The sequence below is a fragment of the Triticum aestivum genome, chromosome 2A (genome assembly GCF_018294505.1).
Source record: "Triticum aestivum cultivar Chinese Spring chromosome 2A, IWGSC CS RefSeq v2.1, whole genome shotgun sequence".
In the NCBI taxonomy this organism is placed as follows: Eukaryota; Viridiplantae; Streptophyta; class Magnoliopsida; order Poales; family Poaceae; genus Triticum; species Triticum aestivum.
Genome location: NC_057797.1, coordinates 684669186 through 684696822, shown reverse-complemented (window position 1 = coordinate 684696822; position 27637 = coordinate 684669186). Strand labels below are relative to the sequence as shown.

General features: G+C 40.5%; 1 protein-coding gene across 3 annotated transcripts; it reads right to left on the bottom strand.

Annotated features, from left to right (window-relative positions):
• Positions 1–406: 406 nt before the first annotated feature.
• Positions 407–19453, bottom strand: LOC123190233 (protein FORGETTER 1). Of its 3 annotated transcripts, none has more exons than XR_006496223.1 (32): positions 18784–19453; positions 18468–18533; positions 18171–18344; positions 17958–18088; positions 17768–17844; positions 15957–16138; positions 15686–15763; positions 14862–14994; positions 13691–13751; positions 13311–13392; positions 12891–13019; positions 12519–12662; positions 12305–12407; positions 11779–11907; positions 9842–9915; positions 9096–9265; positions 8914–9007; positions 8091–8188; positions 7877–8012; positions 7681–7787; positions 6784–6879; positions 6626–6713; positions 6420–6537; positions 4877–4988; positions 4687–4810; positions 4530–4607; positions 4256–4374; positions 3363–3416; positions 3147–3214; positions 2184–2312; positions 1195–1306; positions 407–796 (listed from the first exon to the last, which is right to left on the bottom strand). XR_006496223.1 is itself a non-coding variant. In XM_044602842.1 (32 exons), the coding sequence occupies exons 1-32, from the start codon at positions 19354–19356 to the stop codon at positions 765–767; spliced, it is 3906 nt and encodes a 1301-aa protein (XP_044458777.1). In that variant the 5' UTR covers positions 19357–19453; the 3' UTR covers positions 407–764. The 3 variants fall into 3 exon arrangements, 2 of the variants coding, with proteins under 2 accessions (XP_044458777.1, XP_044458778.1); XM_044602842.1 differs by having other exon boundaries at positions 3112–3214; XM_044602843.1 differs by lacking the exons at positions 407–796; positions 1195–1306 and having other exon boundaries at positions 2179–2312.
• Positions 19454–27637: the final 8184 nt, after the last annotated feature.

Sequence of the window (27637 nt, the reverse complement as noted above, 5' to 3'; positions counted from 1 at the left end):
CTGTTCGGAAGTGGTTCAGCTCCTCCGAATCCTCAGCTTCGGCTCCTTCTCCCAAAAAGCTGCTCCTTATAAACGAGCAACCCAGCCGTGCCCACTCGAATCGTTTTCACTTGGCGGTGGCACTTCTCTAAATCTTACCAACTCCATAATTTCCCAATTTGAGATCCCGCAAATTGCCGCTCCGCTCCAGATTTGCAACTAGTTCGAGCATTCGGCGCCACACGGCTGGCTCTCGGAGCAGAGTTGAGTGGAAAGTCCGAACACGCTCTATAAATCTTTTAATCAAAGAAGCCCTGAATTGTACATCTACATGTCAGCTTCTGTTCTTTTTTACCTAGCCTAGATCATTCCTTTCTCCGTTTCTCACTCCCTTGGCAGGAAGGCTTTCATGAACAGACCGGAAGGCTTCCATGAAGTTTCAAGATATAAACCAAGTGCATATACAAGATATAAACAGATTGGCTAGGCAGCTCTTTTGAGATTACCTGAGCTTTTGGTTGCTTTACATAGCAATATACAAGATATAAACCAAGTGCAAACAAGAGACCACACTGATGGTACACTGCATATGTTACACACAGATATTGCTAGTATTTACTCGCCTAATTACTAAGCTAAGAACTCCCATAAATTAAACAGATTGGCTAGGCAGCTCCCTAGAAACAAAATTAAATGTGCCAAGCCTCTGAAACCTGCTGCTTCTTAACATCAGCCATGTGATCAACACCACCAATATGAATGTCAGAAATAAAAGTATTTCCATGTCAATCATTAATATCTTGGACCCATTGCAAGCCTGCAAAAGACAGTATAAGAATCATATATAACTGATTTTGACTTGAGAGAGCTACTCTACGTCGCAAAAGGAAGAATGGAATTGACTAAGAGTACATATCAAACTTTCAGCATCTAATAAAAATAAAGTGGAGCTGTCGTACCACAGAAAAACAATCGAATTCCTAGTATTTTAAGAAAAAATTGCTAAAAGTTTGAGTCTGTCCCATTGACTGTCCACCACCATGTCATGTTCCTTTTTTAAAACTTTATAGCAGAGATTCAGAACTACCCAGTGAAATTTCTGTGGGCTTTAGAACAATTTCTACAGTTTAGTGACTTTGCTTTTAATTACACTTATAACAAATGATTATCCCCATTGAACTACACGACAAAAATTCCGTGAAATGAAAAACAAACCTGTTAGTACTGACTCCACTGCTGCATTCGGAATGAATAGTCCAACAATCCGCTGATTGTCATTCGTTGTCACTAAACGGACAACACGTATTCTTTTGTGATTTTGATAAACCTGTTCAATTTCAGAAACAAAGCACAAGTGCATTAAGCAACCACTTCAATGGCACAGCTATCCAGTTCAAGCATAAAATGCAGACAGAAAATCAATCTGCAACTTCATTTTGTTGTGACTTACTGAGCTTCTACTATTACCCTTAGACAAGATCTAGTTGAATTCTGGAGGGCCGACGATTGACGTTCATCCATAAAAGATGTCAAGGATGAAGATATCGAATGATTCCCTATATGGTTCCCTAATGTTGTTTATCACCCAGTTACTTGGTGTGGCAAACTGGGCTTCTACCACTACACTTTGACAAGATTTAGCTGAATTCTTGAGGGCCGATGATTGACGTCCATCCATAAACGTTTGTCTTTTCAGACAGATATCCAATGGTTCACTATATGTTCTCTAATGATGTTTATCACCCAGATACCTGTCAATACTAAGAAAGGTATCTTTATGTGTCATCTCTGCTCTAAATAATGTTCCTGGTACTGAGTGGATATACTACTAGTTAACATGAAACTTGCCACCTTAGCCAGGTTAACCGCAACTTCGTCTAAAATGCTTCAAGTAGCCCACTGCTATAGTTCTTGTCATCATAAATGCACTTATATTGTTGGCTGCTTGTAAGCCAAGTTTCTACTTAGCTTTGTTCCTTCAACGCCATCATTTTCTTTCTTCTGTATGGCTTCACTGAGTTATATACCTTAACCTAAAGGGTGCAGTTCTACAAATATTGTCTAGGTCAATCAGAAAAGCATCGGAGGCAAGATCCCAAGACCCACGATCATACAAGCGCACTGAATTATAGAGGAGCCCTACCACTCAGCGCTGAGGAATAAGTAGCAAGACAAAATGCATGTGAATAAGTGACAGAGTAAACCTGTTTAGCTAGGGCCTTCTCAATTGTGCCCCACACTGGAAGTATCAGACCACCCAAAATGTTAAACTCCTGCAGCCTTCTTCCTACTGTACAGTAGCTCCCAACTTTGCATTTGGATCCATGCATACACTGAAATGAGGTAAAAAGGTGCTTGGTAAGTAATATGCATAGAAGAGGGTAAATGTACACAAGCGTCTGCAATATATGCTCATCCTTCAATTGAACAAGCCATAAGTGGAATGTGGAAAACAAACTTAACCCAGAACTAAGAAAATAAATACAACACAATGAATCCATAGACACAAAGTCACACAATATTATTCACTATACACAGCACCCCCAGAGATTCAAGTGCTGAGTCAGTCATGGAGCTTGAATATCCTTTGGAGGGTTTTGCTCAAATAAATGACAAGAAAAAAAAAGCATGCCCTCCGTTCACAAATATAAGATGTTTTGGATATTCCAATACGGACTACATACGGACTGAAATGAGTGAACACACTCAAATGTGTCTGTACATCCTATTCAGGAAAAAGTTAGAACATCTTATATTTGTGAATACTCCCTCTGATCCATAATTATTCAAAGCACAATTGTATACTGATTTGTAAGTCAAATACTTCCTCTATTCCATAATTCTTGTCGTGGTTTTAGTAATTTGAACTAAAAACACGACAAGAATCATGGAACAGAGGGAGTAATATATATCAAGACCCATGCCAACTTGCACTTCTCTCCGACGTCTCTAAGTCATTATTTCCCTACCTGAGTGGAATGGTTACATAATATTACACCGGATGAATGGCAGGTGAATCAAGTGCAAAGCTGCATGACTGAGGTCATAGGTTTAATCCTCGTCCACACCAGAGTTTTTAGGAAAATGTCATCATGTTAAACTGTTTATAAATCACAAAAAAAATCATCTTACCTGTTTCGATGAAACATCATATTCATCCTGCCAACCTTTGCTAACTTTGTCTATTGATGACACCTTCCTGTACTTGCCCTTCAGTTCACTCAAAGGCATCTCCCTGCAATGGAGCAGCAATAATAAATATGAATTTTGTCTTTCTAGGTTGCTACATGGTGGCTATAGATAGTGATCGTGAAGCAGTATGCTTCTCAAAAAAAACACATAAAAAATGCGCGAGAAAAAAAGTTATGATGAACAGAAAATACCTTAATGCTTCACCAATAGCAGGTCGAATTATCTTGTATATTCCTTCAGTTGAGCTGTGCGTGAACAATATAAACTCGAGTCATCAATCAGATCAAACAGATTTCACATGAAAGGAGAACAAGTAAACACCGCATATATATTTACATGAATCACTCATACACCAAACCGCATTCCAATCTCACATTGTTGCCAATAATGAAATTGACCTTCTAATCACATTTCTTTTCTCAAAGAGTATGTTCTCAAAGCTTAGCTTCCTTGTGGAAGTATCAACGGATCACACTAAGAACTTGCAAAAAAATGGTACTTTTGAGGGTGCTATAGAACTGGCAAATTTAGCCCCACCAGACAACGATAACCTGACGCAGTTGTGGCGTGGACTGGGCTGCCAGCGAGCTAGCCAATCGACAGGACAGGATCGCCGGATGACATGCTGGTTGAAGCATCAAGAGAAGGAGCCATGTGATACCACCAAGGCAGCTTGTCAAATGAGATCATGCAAGCACTGGTAATCATTTGTCTCCCGTCATGGCATTTCAATCCAGCAAGGCAAAACAGGTAAGGAAGTAACATGTCCCTATGTAGTGGACACACATTGTGACACTTAAGGTAATAGATACAAGGCTACACCAGCGTAGTTCTCTTATAATTTCTCAAAATATGTGTGGCCCCTAGGTCCTACAAGTAATTCTCACCAAAGATGTTATTTTCAAATTTATACCTCTTGCGAAGATTCCAACTTTTCTCATTCCCTCCCGCCATCAATGGAAGGGGGGTTTATACTTCTTAAACAATGCAAATATATAGCTCATTAAAATAGCCAAACAATTCAAAGTCTTTGCGTTTTCTCGAAGAAGAAAAATATATATCTTCATCATTCAACACAACATACCCTTCAAGAGCTAGAGTGAAGTGTCTTCTCCCCATCCATTCCCTTTTGGACTCATAAAACCCATCATTAGAAGAACCAGCACCATCATTCTCTCTTCCATCAAGCATTGCCTTTGCCGACTTCACACGTTAACATGTTCATGAAAGAATTCATGCACAAATGATAAATATCACAGTATAGAACAGGTGTTTCTTGCACTTAAATATAACTAGCAATCATGCCCACAATGTTATCAATGAAAGAACAAATGATTGAGCCAAATGTTTCTTCTTACCTCCCAGGTAACTCCCCTATCAATGGTGAAAGTAAACAGTATTGTTGAAGCACCAGACAAGCTATCAACATGAACGGTCTGCAGCAAAACTCGCATTGTGACTTTATGGTTAACAGAAGTAAAAGCTCCCAAGAAAAGGATAAAAAAGAAGCATTACCTTTGGCGGCTCTTTCAATTCAATATTCTTACCCTTAATATCAACAATTCCAGAATCCAGCTGCCCTTCTCTTCGTGCATTGTGAAGGACAACATCAAGTATGCTTATAAAAAGATCAAACAACCTGCTCGTATAAAGTGTTAGCATGCATGGCCAACCAATTATTCAGAAGTCATGCATGAAAACTCACCTATTCTGGATGTCAGGAGCCAATCCCAGAAGGCGGTTAAGGAAGCGAGCAACGTCATGCATATCTGCATCAACAATACGACCAGAAAGCTTCCCTGCAACTTTACCATTGCCTGAAGAAATCATTTAGTGAGACCTTTTTCTATTGACAAGAGATAGAATAGGACATACAAATAGTAAATCATCCTGACTTGCAACTTCAGTTTATGATCATCTGAAGAGTTTATGATCAATCTAAAGACTGACATTTAACATCAGACTCAAATAATTATGCAAGATTACCAAGGACAAAAGACCAAACCTTGTTCTCCCTCCGGTCTTTTTTTTGTTTGCGTTTAACTTCCAGCCCGCATACCAAGGAGAGGAGCGTTCAGCAAAAAAGGACTATTTTGCCCCTGGATTGCTACGGAGGAAACGCTGGGTAGTTACTCTGCGCATGCGAACGATTAGCTCAGCCTGCAGCCTCCAATTCTCGCACCCATGTAGTCCTTGTTACAGTATATGTGGATTGTCTAGCCGTTTCCATCAGTACGGACTTTTGGTTGCGTTGGCTAGTGCATGAAGCTGCCCCCCTTTGTGTTCAAGTCCTGGCTTTCGCAATTTATCTAAAAAATTGCTGCTGCCCCCCTTTGTGTCCACGTATAGGCCTCTTGAGTCATACGTGAGTTTCACGCGCCGTCGCTCTCTTCCGGTTGCACGTGTTGACTTGTCTTCCCCGTCACACGTGAGAGGGGGTGTTACAGTATATGTGGATTGTCTAGCCCTTTCCATCAGTTCAGACTTTTGGTTGCGTTGGCTAGTGCATGAAGCTTAACATGTTAGGAAAGCAACTTATCTTTATTGAAGGCCCAAGAGGCATATATATATATATATTACACATGACTTCAGGTGCAAGGAAACTAAACATAGACTAATAAGGACTCCTAGACCAATACTAATACTCCTTAACAGTCCTCACTCTCTCTCCCCTCCATCTCTCTGCACACGGCTCTCTATGAAAAATCTTCTCTGCATCCGCACCAATCTCTCACCCTGTTGCATGTTCTATGAGCAGGAATGGACGAGGGATATGGGAGAGAGAGAGAGATGGGAATTATTGCGGCTTCGCGTGCATTCGAAACGGAAGGGATCAGAGGGGTACTATTGGAAAGAGCAGCACAAATATGCTATGGCGCAGAGCATTGCGGGAAAAACGGGATTTTCTTCGATGCAAACAAAAAAGGACCAGAGGGAGTATTAACAACTTATGCCAGGAAAAAAACAGATGAAAGATACTCCCTCCGTCCCATATTAATTGATGCTGAAATGGATGTATCCAGTGCTAGATACATCCATTTGGGCGTCAATTAATATGGGATGGAGGGAGTAGCAAACAGGTGACAAAAATAGGCGGAAATGTAAGCACATTAAGCTTTAAAAATGCATACATACACAATATTCATTTAGCAATGAAAGCATAAAAACAGAAAGGAACCGGGTCTTTAGATAAACATACATATGAAAGCATAAAAACAGAAAGGAACCGGGTCTTTAGATAAACTTACATACTGTGGCATCCCTTATAATTCCAACTGATACTAGAGCAACCTTTGCCTCAGTAATGAATTCTTCGATGCTGGCCTGGTTGTCAGAACACCTCGGAGGAACAACTGGAAAGGAATCCTGGTCACCTTGAAACCGACTCTTAGAATGGTGTATAAGGCATGAAAAAGAGGGGAAATTGCTGAAAAATAACTGTAAGTATACAAACCTGCTCCATTATTCCCCTATACACCATGGTTAGCGCCCTTTTCCCATAAGTGCTATCGTAGTTGAAAGCACTTAGAGAAGGTCCAGCCCTGCAGATGTTGAAATCTAGGGTCAGAAATGACGATGCTTATTACAAAGTTGGTTGAGACCAGCAAAAACCTGCGATCGCCTTGTGTTAAAGCTCCAAGAGACTCGAGTCTTTTTGCCACAATTGATGCAAATCGCTTTTCACCACCAAGATTTGTAAAAAGAAGCCTACATTTGGGTTTCCAGATCTGTTATTAGGATATGTAACTCATTCTACTGTCTAGATCACAAAAATAGTGTAAAAAAGATATAAATTCAACATGAACTGTGCCAGGACGACCAATATAATTAGTAGAGGGAAACCCTCACACACTGAACAATAACTTCTGCTTGATTATCTCAGCATTTGAGTACTGTGTGATTTATGTTGCGTGCATAGCAATTACTAACCCTGTGAGACCAACAAGTCCAGTGAAATTGTTGTTGACTAGATTTCTCTATAAGGATTCTGGAATCACATTGAAACCATTACAAGACATAATAGATGGTAGACAGGAAATATAGCATGTCATGCAGAACCTATAACCTCCTAACTTGAACTATTACAAGAAATTATCTGTAGCCTGCATAAGCCTTTTAGAAGGCAACATATTGCATAGAAAACAAGTGCATACTCATTGTTATGCAGATTTGGAAAATATATACATTAATACTGTTTCTAAACATATGCATTAGCAAATCATCAATCGTTCCAGATTCCAGGTGATAAACATCTGCAGTTACATATAATACATCGAGAAGTTAATAATTGTTCTACCTATCCTTGTTAGTTGCTTCTATCGCTAAGTGGAAAAAAAATCCAATCTAGATCTAACTTTTCATGCAGAAGCAGACAATACCATACAATCTTGATTCTATTCATAGTTTAAAACTTCGTACTGGAATAGAGGATTATAACTTCAGAAACAAAGGTGCAAATTTACAAATTAGATCTACAAGAAAGCCTGGACATATGAATAAACAGCAGACCTATATTGCGGTGCAGATGTTTGATTAGAGCGATGTGTTCTCCCAAACTGCTGTATTGCACGGTCTGCACTCCAGGGGAGTTCTAGTGTTACATGTACTCTCCTTCTCTGCAAATTTTGTTTAAGCATTTTTAGCATCATTACAAATAGATGATTGGTGTAGTTGCAACCGATGGGAAAAATGGAGATACAAAAACCTGGTTTTTTGCCCTTCTGTCAGCATGTAGGGAAACACCAGCTGATCCTGCTTCAGATATAATTGCAATTAGTTTTTTGTCATCCATGAACTGCTGCTTTTCATGCATATTGATCATCTCCATTGAGACTTCTTTCCTACAAGAAACAAATATACACGTATGGGATAGCTGACAAGAAAAATGTAAAACAAATAACATAAGTAAGCTATCTCACGCGTTCCGCGCCTGATAAATAATGCCTTTTCCATCTGAAGCTCTTATTAGCATACCACGTCGTCCAGTTATTTCTGCGACCTTGTCAGGCCCCCCTAGCTACAAAATTCAAATAAAATGGAATGTTCTTAATATGTTACAGCCTAAAGCAGAGAATGGGTTTAATTAAAATCTACACAACATATCCCTTTACACATAAATTTCGAGTTCTAGATATAAGATTTCATCTTCAGGCAAAAACAGATGCCAACAAGGAAGCTCTTCCAGCAATGCTTACTCAAGCAGTACACAAACGGTTTTACATCTCGAACATCCCTTTCTTCTGCTCTGAAATGCAATATTGTAATACCATCCATTACCCTAGCACTCACCATTTATAATAGTTATATACCAAAATATCCAGAAAGCAAGAAACGAAATAGAGAATCATCACACAATCCTAACAGTTCATACTAGAAGAAACCTAGGTAGGTGTATGAGAATATTTGTAATGCTCCAAGGTCTGAAATCTCTAAAAAAAAGGCCAGTCCCCTGCATGGGAACTCGTTAGGACTCAGGATATTGGGCCTCACTTCACCCCAAAGAGTGAGTCCGGAAATACTATGTTAGGATCCAAAGGCATTATATATTGTGGTATGAATTAAATCGTTACTTTATTAGGGCCACATTGGCCACCACTAATTGGGTTGGGAATGACAATCTTTGCAAACATTAGTTGATTCTGAACTTCAATATACAGAAAAGTCCAATACAAGCTCAGAAATTAGAGAGAACAACCAGGATTATGATAATCAACATTACTACGAGAAGTAAGCTAAAATTACCTGATCAATGATATCATCCAGAGGATTATTAGGGAGATCCAAGGAACGTATGACATCCAAAATCTTCAACTTTCTCTCTACTGCGGAGTCATACCTGACAATAAGACACAACAAAGCATTTATAAATCGTGCAGATGATCATAAGCTGATGAGGATTGTGGTTCATCAAATACACGAAATACCTCTTTGAAAAATCAGCTACATTAGCATCATGCTCCATTTCCTGGCCTTCTATCTTCTTACATGAGTAGCATGACCAATCATCAGTCAACATACCAGTCCAAGGTGGTGTCAGACAGCTAGGATGAACACGTAGAGAACAACCAGAGCAATTGAGCAATAGACTCTTCTCCTGAAAATAAAGATATTATTATATCACTCCGTTTTTATTTACACCAAAGTAAACTTTATAAGGTTTGATGAAGTTTATATAAAATAATATGAACTTTCACAATAACAAATATATATGATCCAAAAATATATTCAATGTTATCTAATGGTATTGATTTGGTATTGTGGATGTTAACTTTTTTTGTACAAACTGATCAAAGTCTACTTAAGACAAAGCTGATAAGCAGAGTAAATAAAAACGGAGGGAGTACAGAAGAACTTTACAAGAAAAAACTCAAATGGATTTTCACTTCCACAGACATCATATTCTCCTGCCAACATTCTACAGTGGTTTTGGCATGGTTATCAGTTATCACTAAACACAATATTAAACAGCAAATGGTACTGACAAATATGGAAGAAAGAAGTACGAAAGCAGCCACGGTCATGAGGTTAACTTGCAAAAAGAATGGCACTCCGTGTAACTTAAGAGCGATGATGTCAAAGAATCTGACAGATCTGAATTTGTATTCAACAATATAGATCTGTATGATCCTATTTAACACAAAAGAACCAAATAATAAACAATAAAAGTCACCTCCTCTGAGTTGCAGATTTGACACATGTGGAACTCCTCATCCGATTCTGATGATTCATGGTCTGATGACTCAGCTGAAACATTATAAGTAGAATAACAATTATCAAAAGAATATAAAATTAAAAAGTTCAGCATATCTAATCAGAAGTACTCAAGTAGCAATAGCTCTGTCTCAAAATATCACACTATAATAAAGCATTGTTGTGGCTGCTAAAAGCAGCTGTCTCAGCAAGTATAGTTGCAACCTACACAGCCATAGCGGACACGTAATCGATAGCATGTAATGAGCATTAAAGAGATGTTTCTGCTTTCTTGAGTAATCAATTGTTGCATATTTGAATTTTCAAAGGGAACCTTCTTGCACATTTATTATGCATCTTATTGCTAAATACTACAAGGACCATTTTATAGTTATTTCCTTTTCGTATCAGGGGCTTCCCCATCCAGTTGTTTTTTTTGGGGGGGGGGGGGGGGGGGGGGGGGGCTCATTCCCATCTACTCATCTTGATTGTTCAGTGTGTGCCTGTAAAGCAATAATTGGTTTATGGTCTACCTGATCAGTGATCAAGATTAAAGAGAAACAGCACAAAGGCAGAGGGCAAGTTCTATGCGAGCACTTTTAGACCTCATTATTCATCTTTTCATCCATTACTAGTAAAAGGCACATGCTTCGCATGTCAAAACATTTGCATCTATCTAGCCTCCAAAAGGCGATGCGTAGAGGAAACAGATTAGTAAATGACCAAATGTAATGCTGTCAGTATCATGCATCATTTATATTGCTTGCACCTGCTGTTATTCTCACTTTTTTCTTCTTCCGTTTAGCATCTTTTAGATAGTTCTTGACTTCAGATAGGCCCGGGAGATTCATTTAGGGGGTTAGGACTTAGGACTAAGGAGGGAAATAGAAGGCTTTAGGAGGAATGAAAAATGTCTAGGCTATGGGAGGCTGAACTCCATGTGGCACAGTCTAGTGCAACAGAGGAGCAATCCAAAGGTTAGTAGCGTAAGGATTTGCCAACTCTCCACCACTGGCTCATGTTTGAAGTTATTCCCACACTATATAGGGATATATATTCCACTGTTATACTCATACTGCCTCACACGTTTTAGTTTTTCCGTTCATTACTTCCTTTTTCAAATGTTTATTTCAAGTTACTAAATTTAATTTCTGTAAACATTCCTGAGCATATTACACACACTAAGCACCATCATACACTACCCTGTAGACCTTGATTTCTGATCTTCAAATAGTTAGCAACAGCTGCACCTATAACTTTTACATAGCCTTTGCAGACCCTTGTGTGATAGCATTGAGGGCGAGGCGACATCATAGACACAACCTAACTTTGTGTAATAGCTTTGAGCAATGAGAATAATAGGCTGCTGCCCAGAGTGTCTAACCCACTATCCACCAAGATATTTTAAGTCGGTTAGTTTCTTTCTTCTGTCTAGAGAAAGTATAATCAAGTCAGAGTCCCACAATTTTTACAGATATAAGTGAGTTTTTTTCTATGCTATAAAAAAATCATTTCCTCGTTGTCTTTGAGAATATAGATTATACAAGTATTTTTTGTGATTTCAGTAATTATGTTGTTCCCAATGAGTACATTAACAGCTGTGTCCGATGTCATAAATGAAAGTACTTTCACATGAACAAAACTTGAATTGCTAATTTCCAAAAGTTGCCACGATGTTCCCAGCAAGTATATTGACAGCTGTATCCAGTACAAGAATACATGTTACACAAACAGTTTACATTGAAAGGCTGGTCAAAATCATATTTGTGCTGGCATTTAAATTAATGTTTCAATGCAGCTATGCTATAACAGAAAGTGACACAACCTGGAACTGCACTACTAACTAATAAGCAATAAAAGGTTTGCTACATGGCTGGCAGCTGAGACTATAATCAAGTGATCCCCAAAAAAACTTACATGGAGAATAGTCACCACTATCATCATCGCTCACATCTTCCATCTTTGCTACTTTCCTAACTCGCCCTTTAAAAGATACATCTTGTGCAGAATGCCGCTTACGCTGGATCTCTGTGACTTTTTCTTCACCTACAATAGCTTATATTTAATTAAATAGTAAAGAAGCAGACAACTAGAATAACCAAAAGACCTGAAACAAGATATGACCAAATGAAAATGATTCAGGGAGGACGCAAAATGAAATAATGAAATACCCCTAAACAGGATGCTCCAGTTCCCTAGATGAAAGGGTCACATTCTAACCCATTACTCTGTTTATGCGACTATGCGAGTGATAATGGATATAACTGAAAATGTATAGTTGACCAGTAAAAGGAAATATCACTAGAGTGAGCACTAACTTCTCGCCTTCTAGGTAACAATATTTCATGCATCACACACAGTACTTTGCATGCAACAAGGACTAAAGATGTGGAACTCGGTAAAACCTGGCTAGGGTTAACATGCTAAAACAACTAGCACAAACCTTGCTGAAAAGTATCAGGTTTTGGAGGTAAAGGGTAATTTTCTTCAACCAGCTTCAGAAGAAGCTCCCGGGGACCAGAAACAAAGTCTTCCATTTCAACACCCTGTTTCAAATTTGAAATAATCAAGCAGTCACTTTGTAAGTTGCTACAAACGCTAGAGAGAGAGAGAGAGAGAGAGAGATTTGAGATGTTCAGCAGGAAACATGAACGCACATATTTTGTGACAGCTTCCTCTGTTCGAGCCTCTCCAGTACTCTGAAGACCAATCACCACACATTTGTTCTCAGCCAAAGCCTCCTTAGCCAACTTCACAACAGCAGGGACCTTTGCAGACATGCACATATGCCTGAAGAAACGCTGCAAAAAGTAGCCATCCATTTTATATGAGTAACAGTGTAAGTACTTTTTAGCATGAGAGGCAATTATCTAGGATATTCCTTATGCTATACTGTAAGCTTTACAAAAATAGAAGAGCAAAAAATGACTTTAGAAAACCATGCAGTCATGGAACTGTAAAAGATGCAGAATTGCAAAGGTAATAAAATTCAATGAAGTTAGTTTCCAAAAAATGTAAGGATGCAACACCTGATGACTGGACCAATATAGCCGCCATATTTGATTTGAAACACCTTTCTCTTCTCCAGAGATTTCACCTGCTGACAGGAGCTCAAGGCGCAAGTCCGCCCAGAATTCAGCTGCCTTTCCGTACATATTCTGCATTGTAGATAAAAATAAAGCAACTTTATTGTAAGCTAATAGTCTTTTATGTTAAAAAGTGGACAGAGAGCCTAAAAATCAATTACTTGTTGTAACACATGAATATCATTACAAATAAACATTTTCTCAAACACAAACAAACAACAAGTTGGAATACAAATTATAGAGTTTTACTTTATGGATAAGCAAAAATTGACGGGAAGAAGGCATGAAAGTGCAAAGCAACCATACCACCAAAAATAAAGCTATAAGACAAATAAATATAGGCTAATATTTTATGGTTTTTACCGTCATTCTTTCCTCAAGAGGAGCCTCCACAGTATCAAAATCTGCCCCCTTATAACTTAGTGTACGACAAACATACATACCCCTGCAAGACATTTAATGAAAGGAGTACTCAATATATCATTCTGATTAAAAGAACATGCATCAGCTAATAGTTCAAACAGATTATAGCAGATGAATTCTACTCCCTCCATTCCAAAATAGATGACCCAACTTTATACTAACTTTAGTACAAAGTTAGTATAAAGTTGGGTCATCTATTTTGGAACGGAGGGAGTAGTTGATTTCCCATTTATACACAGCACAATTGACACATGGTAATTGGTACCCATTCATATGGGCTCTTCGTGTCATGGTGCATGAGATCTGGAAAGACCACTAACCTAGCTTTCATGTCCATGGCAACAAGTTCAAGAGCACCCACACCACCTTTTTCAAGAGCACCTGCATATGTTTGCATAAAGTATTTAGAACTACAACATTTGATAAATTCTACTGGGTTTTACAGCAGTTCCTTCTAAGCATAAGGCATGCAATGCTTCATTAAAATGACTCGCAGAATCCAAAGGGAACACAAAGTAACTGCCTAACATAATCCAACGCAAAACCCAAATACTCACTCACTGTCTTGCAAAGAAAACTGAAAACCACAGAGTGCACTCCAGAAATGATGATTTAGATTAATTAAAGGTGGAGCTTGAATTACTCGAAGCAGCAATAAACCAAAGATACTACCAATGTTCAAGAAAACGGAAAGCGTAAGCAAAGCAGAAGGCCACAGCTTAGAGCAATGAGCGCTTAAGCACAGCTTAATCGCACTTAAGCGTTTTTTGAAATTGGCTAGAATTTGACAGATTTTGAATGATATACGCATGAAAATAGGAAGCATGGCACATGGGTAATTGAAGTAGCATCTGAAATACAGTTCACACAATAGCAAATACATATCAGGTTAGCATAGCAAGCAAAATAACAACTAAAATGCAGTTCAGTTCAAATAGACATAACCTAACAGATATCATGTGGACAGAATTTTGCCAAAATATGAAGGAAATAGTTCTTGAACATAGCCTAGCAATAAGATAAATAGCATATTGCCATTATTGCGCAAGCAGACCAGCAGAAGAAGTACAAAAATTGCCAAATTTTGGTCAAATTTAAATAAAAAACGCTTAATCTACCGCTTAGGGCAAAAGCGAAGCGCTTTGCCATCGCTCAGCGCTTAATCGCGCTTAAGCATCGCTTAAAAACGCTTTCTTGAACACTGGATACTACCCAACAACTATATTAGCAGTCTATTTCTAAAACTTCTGGCCAACCAAGTCATTCTTTGCACAGTGAAGTCAGATGATCCTACTGTGTGATCTCAACTATATTACTTTGCACAGCAATAAACTCAAAGCTTGCAGTTGCTATGTTGTGTTATGCAGCTTGTGCTGCACTGCCCGATCTAGTTAGTTAGGAAAACAATTACTTATTGTGCTGTCAACTTAAGCATATGCTTTCAACTAATTGTTACATGAAAGATTCAAGTAAAAGGATAAATCAGTTAACCTAAAAATTGCGGAAAATCCTGAAATGATGTTCCGTCCCCCCAGAGTCCGAGTCGAACCATATAGCCCAAATTCCGTGGTTCTGATGCACCAGTTGCTGAGCAGTAAACAACACGGGCCTCAGGTAACTTTTCCTGTTATGTCATATAGATGATGTCATAGTATTTAATTCAACATGCGTATATCAAATATATATTCTTTAAAACATGACGTACCAATATCAGATGGCAGCAAAATTCAATTAACGCCATCAGTATTACGTGCCTTCACTATTTGTTTATTACGCAAAATTTAAGTTATTAAAATAAGACGAGGATAACCCACGGTAAATGTTGTCAGCTACTTCTGAAAGACATTAAACGTTTAGCATGATATAAATTGCGGGTGAAAACTTAACACAAACGCATCAAAAAAATTGTTCATACTGTGAAAATCAAAAACACGGCATGCAGCGACATATTAAGGTAGATTGCATACTCTTATATTGACTGAACTCTGATGTGTTACGCATGCACACTTAACAATTGTATTTCTTTTCATACTGTGAAAACAATAATACTTGGTATGCAGTAACAGATTAAGCTAGATTGCATACTCTTATATTGAATGAACCCCAAGAACTTGATGAAATCCATCATATCATGGCAATCAGCCCATCAGAAGGCCCTTATTTTTCTAAAAATATTACAAAAGAATACCCTAATGTTCAGATTAGATTAAAAAATGTTAGTATTAAGGATATTTCTAACATTCACAAAGTTGGAAACATAGAGAACAGTGAAGACTTAATTTCCAGCTAGATTATGATTCCGGCCATAAACAAACCTGGATCTCAAGAACTGCTTTACCAGTGCGGGTGGGCTGGCTCCCTGCATCAGGAATCAGATTTTTGGCCTTGTGGCACTGCAAGGAAAAGATAAATTGAGCACAAAATACACTCAGCTATACAGATATGGCTACAAAACAAACGCAGCAGAAAAAAAAAGATAAAATTCGGCTCTGCTAGTTCTTTCTTTTTACTGCAAATATAAATATCTAGAGCAAATCTGTAGTAAAAAGAAAAAAAACTCTCATTTCCTATGTACAAGAAAATTACCTCATCGAACACTATGAGACCATCAAACTCATGTCCACACCATTGGACTAGTTGCTGCAAACGAGAACGGCCTCTCTCGGATGATGCTATCAAGCTGCTGTAAGTTACAAAAATTACGCCATTCTTTATCCCAATGGCCTTCGAGTCTAGCTTAGAATATGGTAGCTTATTTAAAGGATGCACTGCATAACAAATATAGCAATATCAATTGTAATTATCAGCCATAAATATGAAATGCAAACTTTTTTTTGGCAAAGAATATGAAGCGCAAACTGAGTACACAATACAATCTGCCTAGCAGTTGGAAGAAAAAAGTCAAAAACTACTTTTTGTGGAGAATTTCTCTCAAGGATGCAAATCGCAAATGCCAGGAGTAGTATGATCAAATGTTATCAATACATGATTCTCCTCACAACTTCCTACAAAAAGTCATGTATGGACAGTGCCTGTCGAGATCCTTGGTATTCAAAAAACACTTAATTACCTAAACAGGATAGCGCCAATATTCAGGCAGAAGTCATTGTAAAGCACTAAAGGTTATATATTCTCTTTTATCCAAGGTTCTCATTATCCCTATACTGGACCTTTCTGAGACATGTCATTTTTAGGATCATAAGTTTTCCTAATCCTGATCATAAGATCCTTATGATCGTGATCCTTCTGCGATCCTGCCAATCGTTTGCAAACAAAATATTATGTTTAGGTAATTTATATGCTTCATGTAGTTTATATTTCCGAGCAGGAAAACATATACCAAATACATGCACTTCTATCATCGAGATGCTAGGATTTATTGCTTAAATTTCGCTTGTAGTATTTCAATGTGCCACAGATACCCATTCGTACTGTGTGCAGTATTTTAAATTTAGAGCTTAATATTTCAAATTTAGAACATAATGAATTCATGCATACTTAACAGGGATGTACATACATACCACATCCAATCACATATAGACAATTTAAAAATATGCAAAATCACCCCCACACAGCCACTGGAAAGGAATGGTGTTGCTCTTCCAGCATGCCACTTGGTGCATCTGGAAGGCACGAAATGCCTTGGCCAGCGCCCATATACGCAGTCAACAGAGGCAAGATTGTGGACGCGGCCTGATGCGACAATCCAACTTTAATTTTCCGAGAATGGTAGTCAATCCATGTGTGTATTGCTTATGCACGTATGGCCTGGTACCCTGGTCCTAGGCTTGCAATTAAGCTCTTCGGTTTTTTCAAAGCATAGAGACGCGTAGCTTTTGCATTTTCTTGAGAAGATACACAGTAATTTCCATGTAGCAAATTGTCAAGTCAAGTCGCCATAGGACCGAATTGGCAACTTCAATTAGTCATGACCAGGCAGCAGATATGAAACAGGTGACTGGGCTACGGTGCTACGGCTACTGCTACAGGGAGTAAGAAGACTCAGAAGAGTTTCAGTTTCGATGACAGGCTCAGGAACAGGTTCCCAGTTCCTGCCAACTATTTGCAATGGGGTATGTATATTTACTATATATCATTTTTGCATTAACTTTATGGATTATTTGGAGTGCGGTATAGTAAATATATGGTCCGTTATGATGCATCTATTGCTAGATTGAAACATATACCGTTTATTAAATTCTACCTAAAATAACAGTCGCACTTAATCACTCCCTGCTAGCATTTTCTAGATAAATGTTGTGTTGTTAAATCCACATGTCAATCCATATACAGTTCAAGATGCTATCATGTAGATCCGCAGGGGTCACACACAGTTGGTGCAATGCAGATGGCATTGACTCAAGGTGAAATGTCATTCAATTTAATAGGTTTCATACCTTGCACGCATTTTGCACCAACATCATCTAAATCTCTTCGAGCATCATACTTCAAGTCAGAACCAACCGATACCCACCTGGAAATCGCAACTAGAAATTCAGCTAAAGGTGTGGTGAAGACATAATGGCAGAAATTCTTAACAGTTCAGCAGAGCATCGACTGGATGGGAATTATTGCCAAAAATCTTACACTGCCTTATGCCTTCCCTGTTGCCAATTTTCCCAGATTAATCCAGCAATTGTCCGGCCCTTACCAACACCAGCACCATCACCAACAAAAAAACCTGCTCTATCACCAGTAGGGAGATGATGAAGGTGCCGCTGTCATACAACAACACAAGGATTTACAAGAGGTGTGATGGTACAAATAAAATAATAGCCAAATCATAGAATGTGAACAAACCTGACAAGCATATACTATTGTCTCGATTTGTAAGCAAGATAATGTCTTAGTTTGATCCAACTCATCCATGATGTTCAACTCATAAGTCGGTTCAGGAGGCTGTACAGCTGACAGCGAAGAAGTCTCTACTACCGGATCCGGATGAGGCAGACCAAGAGATAGTTTGGGAGGCCTCTGGAAAAGTGGAAATACGGGAAATTATAAAGGAATTGGGTATAAAAATAGTAATAACTGCAAGTACTGCAAAGCATTTCCACAAAGTGCAGACTGAGCCATGAAAGTAAATGGAACTCTTACATAGTCAGTGAAAGTTTCGCCGACGGTACCACCTTCATCTTCATCGCGCTCAACATCAATTGCAACCTGTTTGAAAAAATCCCAGTAAGTTTAAGTTTGCGGGCCCGATTATACACCAATGAGGCAGACATGGAGACATTGGATACACCACCAGAGCAGCTGAATGTTTATGAGAAATGCCACGGACATTTCGCGAACACTATTTAGCAGGCGCACATGTTGAACAAATGGAGAATGCGACATGAATCAATAAATTGTGTGATGCTAAACTGCTCGACGCATGATGTCATGCCATACCACCCACCAATCAATATACCTCATTGATCTCCTCGGGTGGCTCTGTGGTGGGCAGCCCAATAGGGACTGTTGTCGTGACAGCAACCAGCTGTGGCAGCTGCGGCGTGCCTGGCGGCAACACCGGGAGGAACGTCGGGGGCACAGGGACTGACGCTGGGGGCGCGCCGTTGCTGGCGGCGGTGAGGAAGTTCTGGAGCTTGGAGAGGTCCACGGCGAGGTCGACCCCGCACTGCGGGCAGCGGAAGTTGGCTAGGCCGTGGGGCACGTTGAGGACGGCCTGGCAGCGGACGCAGGGGAGCTGGATCTTCGTGGGGTCCACCCCGTGCGCCTGCGACGTCTGTGACGCCTGCGACGCCCGCTTCCGGGGCTGCGGCGGAGCGGGGAGGGCGGGGGCGGCGGAGGATTTGGGCGGGGAGGGCGGGGAGGAGGAGGGATTGGGCATGAGCTGCGGGGGCAGCCGCTGCGCCATCTGGCACTTGGGGCAGATGAACTCCGTCATGCCGGGGGCGACGGCGAGGACGCCGCGGCAGCCCGCGCAGCGCACCTGGATGAGCGCGGAGGCCGGCGAGGGGGAGGAGGAGCCGCCGGCCATCGGCGGCGAGGGTTTGGAGGGGACAGGGGGGAACGGGGTTGTGCCTGGTGGAATTCGGTCCTCGCTCTCGGGAAGAGGAAGGGGCAACGGGGAGGGGGAGGGGGCGAAACCGAAGCGGCAGCGGAGTGGGTTGGTTGGTCCGTCTGCGCCTAGCCAACAGGCTACAGGCCTATAGTAAAACGAACATTCGAGGGCTCGAGGTTTGAATTTTTGTTTTTGGTATTTGCTCGGGAAGTGCTTTGCATTTGCTACTACTCTCTCCGTTCCTTTTTATATAAGGTCTATTAGGTTTTTGATAAAATTTCACAATATAAGATGCATTTCTTCTAATTCCTCGTAATCTTTTTTTATCCCTGTAGAAAAAAGAAAAGTACTTCCTTCATTCCTAAATATTTGTCTGTCTAGTTATTTTAACAAATGACTATATACGAAACAAAATGAGTGAATCTATACCTAAAATATGTCTACATACATCCGTATGTGGTAATTCATTTGAAATGTCTACAAAGACAAATATTTAGGAACGCGGGGAGTATCTCTCTCCCGATTTTCTATATCTCTCTTTATAGAAAAAGAAGGAAAGTCTCCCCCCTTATTGCATGTATCTCTTTCTTTCAAAGCATAACTGGTTTACTTGCCAGTAATCATCAAATTTGACAAGGATAATTTTGTACTGACGTATCTACAATTTGTTGCCTTGGTCATCGTGTCCAAAAATATACACCTTTGATAAAGGAATGGAGGGAGTACTGTATATGGTTTTGTAGATTGGGCATTTGGGGTATGTAAACTGTATTATTAATTATTAAAGGAAGTTCATACATCTTTCGTTCTACTTCCGGCTTCACTGAATTAAAGTAATATTTTCTTTTTGACCGCAACCCCATTCAGTTTGGAAAGCGCTGATTCAATCATATCTCTTTTCTTTCTTTGTTATGATGCACTTACGTGTCTCCCAACAGATCCATTGCCTAATAACAAAATCAATCATCAATCAAAAATTGGCCCCAATAATTTCAATCAAAAATTGTCTCCAACAGTCCCAGACGATTCACTACCATACATGGAAAATCAATTTATCTTCTATATACATCTATATATATATATATACACTACCTAAAAAAGACATAATGTTTCGCTCAACCTTCGTCCGCCTCCATTTCATGTTTGGCACATCGAGAAAACCAGGGGAAAACCTGGCCGCTATAACCCACACATGCACGTTCATCCTCTTTACTCCCTCTACTAGCTAACCGGTCCTGCGTTGCAACGGGACATACATACTCTAGATGGATTATCCACTGAGAGGGAGGAAGAAGATGGCAGTACCTTGCTTGCCGGTGATGCCATGGAGGAAGAGATGGGAAGCAGCCGCCATGAGGGGATGCTGAGTAGCCACCGAGTCATGTAATCGGGAGCAGCTATCGGGAGGGGATGGGGACCAGGCAGGCTACCAGCAACGGAGCTGCTGGAGCGGTGTAGTGCAGTGGCTAGCGTCGATGAGGACTTGGCCAGCCGCCAGCCAGGTCGGGAGGGGATGGGAGGAGCGGGAGGGGGCTCGAGGAGGGTCGAACCCTAACTTTTGAGGAGCGGGATGGGCTGGGAAGGGTCACAGGCCTAAATTTGGGGCTTTCTTTGCCCATCAGTTAATGGGCCAGTAGCGATTAATCGGTATGGCAACCGATTATATCGGTGTGATGGGCCAGTTAATCGGCCTGACGAGTTATCGCGACGAATAGGTGCTATTCTGGTCGACCACTCTACGAGTAGCGATTAATTGGCCATCAACTGATTATTGGATGAATTATTTGGGTTCAACATCAATCGTGTCTCATATATACCTTTACCCACTGGCACCACCTACGCAATCCAATCTCACTACATATGTTAGTGGCCCATACTTGGTAGCAATCGTAAGAAGATTTAGTACTATCAAATGGTATACACTGATGGATTAGGCAAGACACTTGGTCAGATATTTTGTTTCCTTTTAACATGGGGAATCTGAAGCTAGGAGTATATGTTTAAATTTGCCAAACGAAAAAAGGATTAGTTTCCATATTACTGCGAGATCCTACGAATTCGGGATATGCACGGGTGAGAAAACAACAAGTGTTTTTAGCACATTACAGACACGAGCGCTCATACATACGCGCATACACTCACCATTATGAATGCACACACGCACACCCTATCCCTATAAGAACCTTCGAAAGACTAGACCGGCATATCATATTGAGATTTACGAAGTCACCGTAGGTGCCTCGTCATCGACGGGAACGTCTCCTCCCACTAAAAACGCATCGCCGAAAATACTGAAATAAATTCAGGAATAATGTGAGCACCAAGACTTAACCTGGTGGGCTCGGGATACCACTTTCCCTCTAACCATCCAACCACAGGTTGGGAACAAGTGAATTGAGGGAGGGAATGAGTAGGACAAGGAAAGTAAAGTACTATTTGGTTTAGATTATTTCAACTTACTTTATTTTTATTTTGTATGTAGCATTGCTTGAGATTACAAAAAAATCTACAAGAAACAAGAGGGCGTGGAGAGGGGAAACTTCAACATAGGGAGCCGGGGGAAGAGGTGAGGCGAACGTACCAACTCCTGACTATATATACAATTGCCCGTGCATTGCAACGGGGCATACACATTCTAGTGTTTCAACAACAATCATGTCCGACATATTTATGTTACACCCACCATATTTTGTGTAAGATTTGATTTGAGCATGGTTAGGGGAAGCTAAGGACATGTTTGATTTAGTTGAGGTTTTGGTGGAATGCAAGAAAAGTTTTGATTCGGTTGAGATTTTGGTAATATTTCTTGATTTGATTGAATGCATGATATGATTTCGGTAGGATTTGTTTGAGTTAATGCAGAACATGGTCTCTAGTAGGACAAGGAAACACTAATGCATGTTGCTGCTAACGCGACACTACAATCAGAAACCCTTCTATAAAACTGTGTGCCATGCATTAATCGCAAACGGTGTTGTAAGAAAACCATCAAAAATGATACGAGCTGTTTGCGGTGTGATAACCAACAAGTATACACTACTAGGGAAAACCCTAGTAGTAGCGCGGGTTTAATTCCCACTAGTAGCGCGGGCTGCCGCGCTACTAATAAGGCGCTACAGCTATTACTTAGCAGTAGCGCGTGCGACACGCGGTACTGCTAAGACACGTAGCGGCAGCGCTTGTTCTCTCCCGCGCTGCTGCTAATCTAGCTAGTTGCAGCGTGTTTACTATCCATCGCTACTAGTATTCTTTTTTTTCATTTTTTATTTTTAGTGTATTTATACGTCGTTATACAAATTTTGATACAATATCAATTATGAGGTTTATATCATTATGTCCATAACAGTGTGTCAAATGAAGATGGATTAGGTTCAAGTGGAGGCAATATGTGGTGCATGTTAAAAGTATACTACTAATCCAAACTTGATCTAGTTTGGACTAGTAGTACTTTCGATGTGCATCACATGTTGCCTCCACTTGAATCTAATCCGCCAGCACAAGCTATTTAATCATCATCATAGTCATTACCACCAACAGTATTTATTTAATCATCATAGTCATAGTGTAGCACATCATCATTCGATCAAACTCATTCTAGCTAGCTAATCACCACCAATACTAGATGCGGTAGCTATCTAATCACCGCCAACACTAGCTAATAATAATCATTATAGTCATTACCGCCAACACTAGCTATTTAATCATCATAGTCATAGTGTAGCATATCATCATCTTCAAACTCATTTCTAGCTAGCTAATCACTCCTGCTGCTCTCTCTCAGGTAAAATAATATAAAACATGTGTAGCTCTCCTCCTTCATCAAGTTGGAGCATGCAGATGAATCTGTCTCCTAATCGTGGGCTGCGCTTCTGATTGCTGCCCCCTAGTACTTCTCTGCGCTCCTCCATCACAAATTTGGTCCAGTCTTTCACTATTAAGCATTGCTCGCTATTAGAAATCCTGAATGCACTAAAATGCATTGTAGGATATCTTGACCGTAAGCTAACAATACTCATGGTATCTTTAGTCTTGATCCCATGAGGCACAACATTCATCGGGAGTCCCTATTGAAGAACATCGTATAGTAACATACTTAGCAATGAAGTTTAGCTTAAAAAATAATGTATGCAAAAGATGCACTGAGGACACATAGTAAAAATTTACCATCTTTCCTAAATAGATGTGACTGTAGTTCATTACGAACACTATTGGTCGCACGTTTTTAGTACTAACATTTCTAAGTGCAGGAAGAAAATTTGTCTTGACAGTATCAAGATCCTCAAGCCATGGAACATAATGACTTAGCTCCTCGCAGTTTAGTTCAGCCCCGGGATAGTAGTAGGTCCCGTCTACCAAGCGCTGGACATGTTTGCTTGAACGGAAATAAGCTGACAATAGAAATTGGTTGTCAACTATTTTTGAATAAACAATATCAAAGACATAAATATGGTTGAGAAACTGACATAATGGTATAACTGGAGGTGTTTGCACATCGACCCAGATGTCGATATTACCTTCAATATCATCTTCCGGACGTATATCAAAGGTGATAACCATATCAGGCTCAAATGCATAAGTCTTGCATAGTGCTCGCCAAGTTTTGCATCCAAAATAGGTGTAGTCGTCTGCGTTGTATAATTTTGCGTGGAAAATACAACCATGCTCTGTCTTCAAGTAAACTTTCTTTGCCTCCATAGTACCACTGAAACATATCTTATCCAAGACAAAAACTCTTGTATGGCAGGCGATACGCTAGTAAAATAGTAAAAAATAATAATTTATAAGTTGAAGCAAATGAAGTAGATGTCATGCTTAATTACGAAAAAAGATTTGTCGTTGTGACTTACTATATCCACTTCGAAGTTCACGTCCAGCTTGATGCTGAAGCACCTATCATCATCCAGGAAGATTCCGTCGCACAGGTCGTGCTCGTCTTCGCAGTATTTGCAAATACCGAAATCTTTTTTGTTGTCAGACATTTCCTATGTTCATAGTTGAAACATTAATTGAAAATCAATCGAAGACAACTACCAGAATACTCAAAATATCTTATAGGACTCATATTGACATGAGCATTCAATAAGCAAAACCAAATCGTAAAATAAATAAGTATTCAAATTAGCATGCATTCAATAAGCAAAAGTAAATCATCTCATGTGTCTGTACTGTTGGGGAACGTAGCAGAAATTCAAAAATTTTCCTACGAAACACCAAGATCTATCTATGGAGAGACCAGCAACGAGTAGAAAGGGAGAGTGCATCTACATACCCTTGTAGATCGCTAAGCGGAAGCGTTCAAGTGAACGGGGTTGATGGAGTCGTACTCGTCGTGATTCAGATCACCGATGATCAAGTGCCGAACGGACGGCACCTCCGCGTTCAACACACGTACAGCCCGGTGACGTCTCCCACGCCTTGATCCAGCAAGGAGAGAGGGAGAGGTTGAGGAAGACTCCATCCAACAGCAGCACAACGGCGTGGTGGTGGTGGAGGAGCGTGGCAATCCTGCAGGGCTTCGCCGAGCACCTACGGGAGAGGAGATGTGTCACGGGAGGGAGAGGGAGGCAACCAAAGGCCTTAGGTATGATTGCTCCTCCTTTTCCCCACTATATATAGGGCCAAGGGAGAGGGGGAGGGCGCAGCCTTGCCCCCTCCTCCAAGGAAGGGGTGCGGCTAAGGATGGGGAGGAGTCCATCCTCCCCAAGGCACCTCGGAGGTGCCTTCCCCCTTTAGGACTCTTCCCTCTCCAAGTTTCCTTGCGCATGGGCCTCTTGGGGCTGGTGCCCTTGGCCCATGTAGGCCAAGGCGCACCCCCTACAGCCCATGTGGCCCCCCGGGGCAGGTGGCCCCACCCGGTGGGCCCCCGGGACCCTTCCGGTGGTCCCGGTACAATACCGATGACCCCGAAACTTGTCCCGATGGCCGAAACAGGACTTCCTATATATAAATCTTTACCTCCGGACCATTCCGGAACTCCTCGTGACGTCCGGGATCTCATCCGGGACTCCGAACAACATTCGGTAACCACATACAAGCTTCCTTTATAACCCTAGCGTCATCGAACCTTAAGTGTGTAGACCCTACGGGTTCGGGAGACATGCAGACATGACCGAGACGTTCTCCAGTCAATAACCAACAGCGGGATCTGGATACCCATGTTGGCTCCCACATGTTCCACGATGATCTCATCGGATGAACCACGATGTCAAGGACTTAATCAATCCCGTATACAATTCCCTTTGTCTAGCGGTATTTTACTTGCCCGAGATTCGATCGTCGGTATCCAATACCTTGTTCAATCTCGTTATCGGCAAGTCACTTTACTCGTTCCGTAACACATCATCCCGTGATCAAATCCTTGGTCACATTGCGCATATGATGATGTCCTACCGAGTGGGCCCAGAGATACCTCTCCGTTTACACGGAGTGACAAATCCCAGTCTCGATCCGCATAAAACAATAGATACTTTCGGAGATACCTGTAGTGCACCTTTATAGTCACCCAGTTACGTTGTGACGTTTGATACACCCAAAGCACTCCTACGGTATCCAGGAGTTATACGATCTCATGGTCAAAGGAAGAGATACTTGACATTCGCAAAGCTCTAGCAAATGAACTACTCGATCTTTTGTGCTAGTCTTAGGATTGGGTCTTGTCCATCACATCATTCTCCTAATGATGTGATCCCGTTATCAACGACATCCAATGTCCATAGTCAGGAAACCATGACTATCTGTTGATCACAACGAGCTAGTCAACTAGAGGCTCACTAGGGACATATTGTGGTCTATGTATTCACACGTGTATTACGATTTCCGGATAATACAGTTATAGCATGAATAAAAGACAATTATCATGAACAAGGAAATATAATAATAATACTTTTATTATTGCCTCTAGGGCATATTTCCAACAGTCTCCCACTTGCACTAGAGTCAATAATCTAGTTCACATCGCCATGTGATTAACACTCACAGGTCACATCGCCATGTGACTAATACCCAAGAGTTTACTAGAGTCAGTAGTCTAGTTCACATCACTATGTGATTGACACTCAATGAGTTTTATGTTTCATCATGTTGCTTGTGAGAGAGGTTTTAGTCAACGGGTCTGAACCTTTCAGATCCGTGTGTGCTTTACAAATCTCTATGTCATCTCCTAGATGCAGCTACCACGCTCTATTTGGAGCTATTCCAAACAACTGTTCTACTTGGAGCTATTCTAAATTATTGCTCCATTATATGTATCCGGTCTCTCTACTCAGAGCTATCCGGATAGGTGTTAAGCTTGCATCGTCGTAACCTTTACGACGAACTCTTTTACCACCTCCATAATCGAGAAAATTCCTTAGTCCACTAGTTACTAAGGATAACTTTGACCGCTGTCCTATGATCCATTCATGGATCACTCTTGTACCCCTTGACTGACTCATGGCAAGGCACACTTTCGGTGCGGTACACAACATAGCATACTGTAGAGCCTACGTCTAAGCATAGGGGACGACCTTCGTCCTTTCTCTCTATTCTGCCGTGGTCGAGCTTTAAGTCTTAACTTCGTACCTTACAACTCAGGCAAGAACTCCTTCTTTGACTGGTTCATCTTGAACACCTTCAAGATCATGTCAAGGTATGTGCTCATTTGAAAGTACCATTAAGCGTTTTGATCTATCCTTATAGATCTTGATGCTTAATGCTCAAGTAGCTTAATCCAGGTTTTCTATTGAAAAACACCTTTCAAATAACCCTATATGCTTTCTAGAAATTCTACATCATTTCTGATCATCAATATGTCAACAACATATACTCATCAGAAATTCTATAGTGCTCCCACTCACTTCTTTGGAAATACAAGTTTCTCATAAACTTTGTACAAACCCAAAATCTTTGATCATCATCAAAGCATACATTCCAACTCCGAGATGCTCACTCCAGTCCTTAGAAGGATCGCTGGAGCTAGCATACCTTTTAGCATCCTTAGGATCGACAAAAACTTTCTGATTGTATTATATACAACCTTTCCTCACGAAAACTGGTAAGGAAACTCGTTTTGATATCCATCTGCCAGATTTCATAAATACAGCTAATGCTAACATGAATCCGACGGACTTTAAGCATCGCTACGGATGAGAAAATCTCATCGTAGTCAACTCCTTGAACTTGTGAAAAACTTTTCGCCACAAGTCGAGCTTCATGGACGGTGACATTACCATCCACGTCCGTCTTCTTCTTAAAGATCCATTTATCTCAATGGATTGCC

Excerpts from the sequence above, each read along its gene's own strand:
- LOC123190233 (XM_044602842.1), bottom strand. The coding sequence starts at position 19,356 with ATGGCCGGCGGCTCCTCCTCCCCCTCGCCGGCCTCCGCGCTCATCCAG. Across the intron at positions 4,811-4,876 it reads GCTCCTGACATCCAGAATAG|GTTGTTTGATCTTTTTATAA; the intron begins GTGAGTTTTCAT and ends TTATACGAGCAG. Across the intron at positions 3,215-3,362 it reads GCTATTGGTGAAGCATTAAG|GGAGATGCCTTTGAGTGAAC; the intron begins GTATTTTCTGTT and ends GCTCCATTGCAG.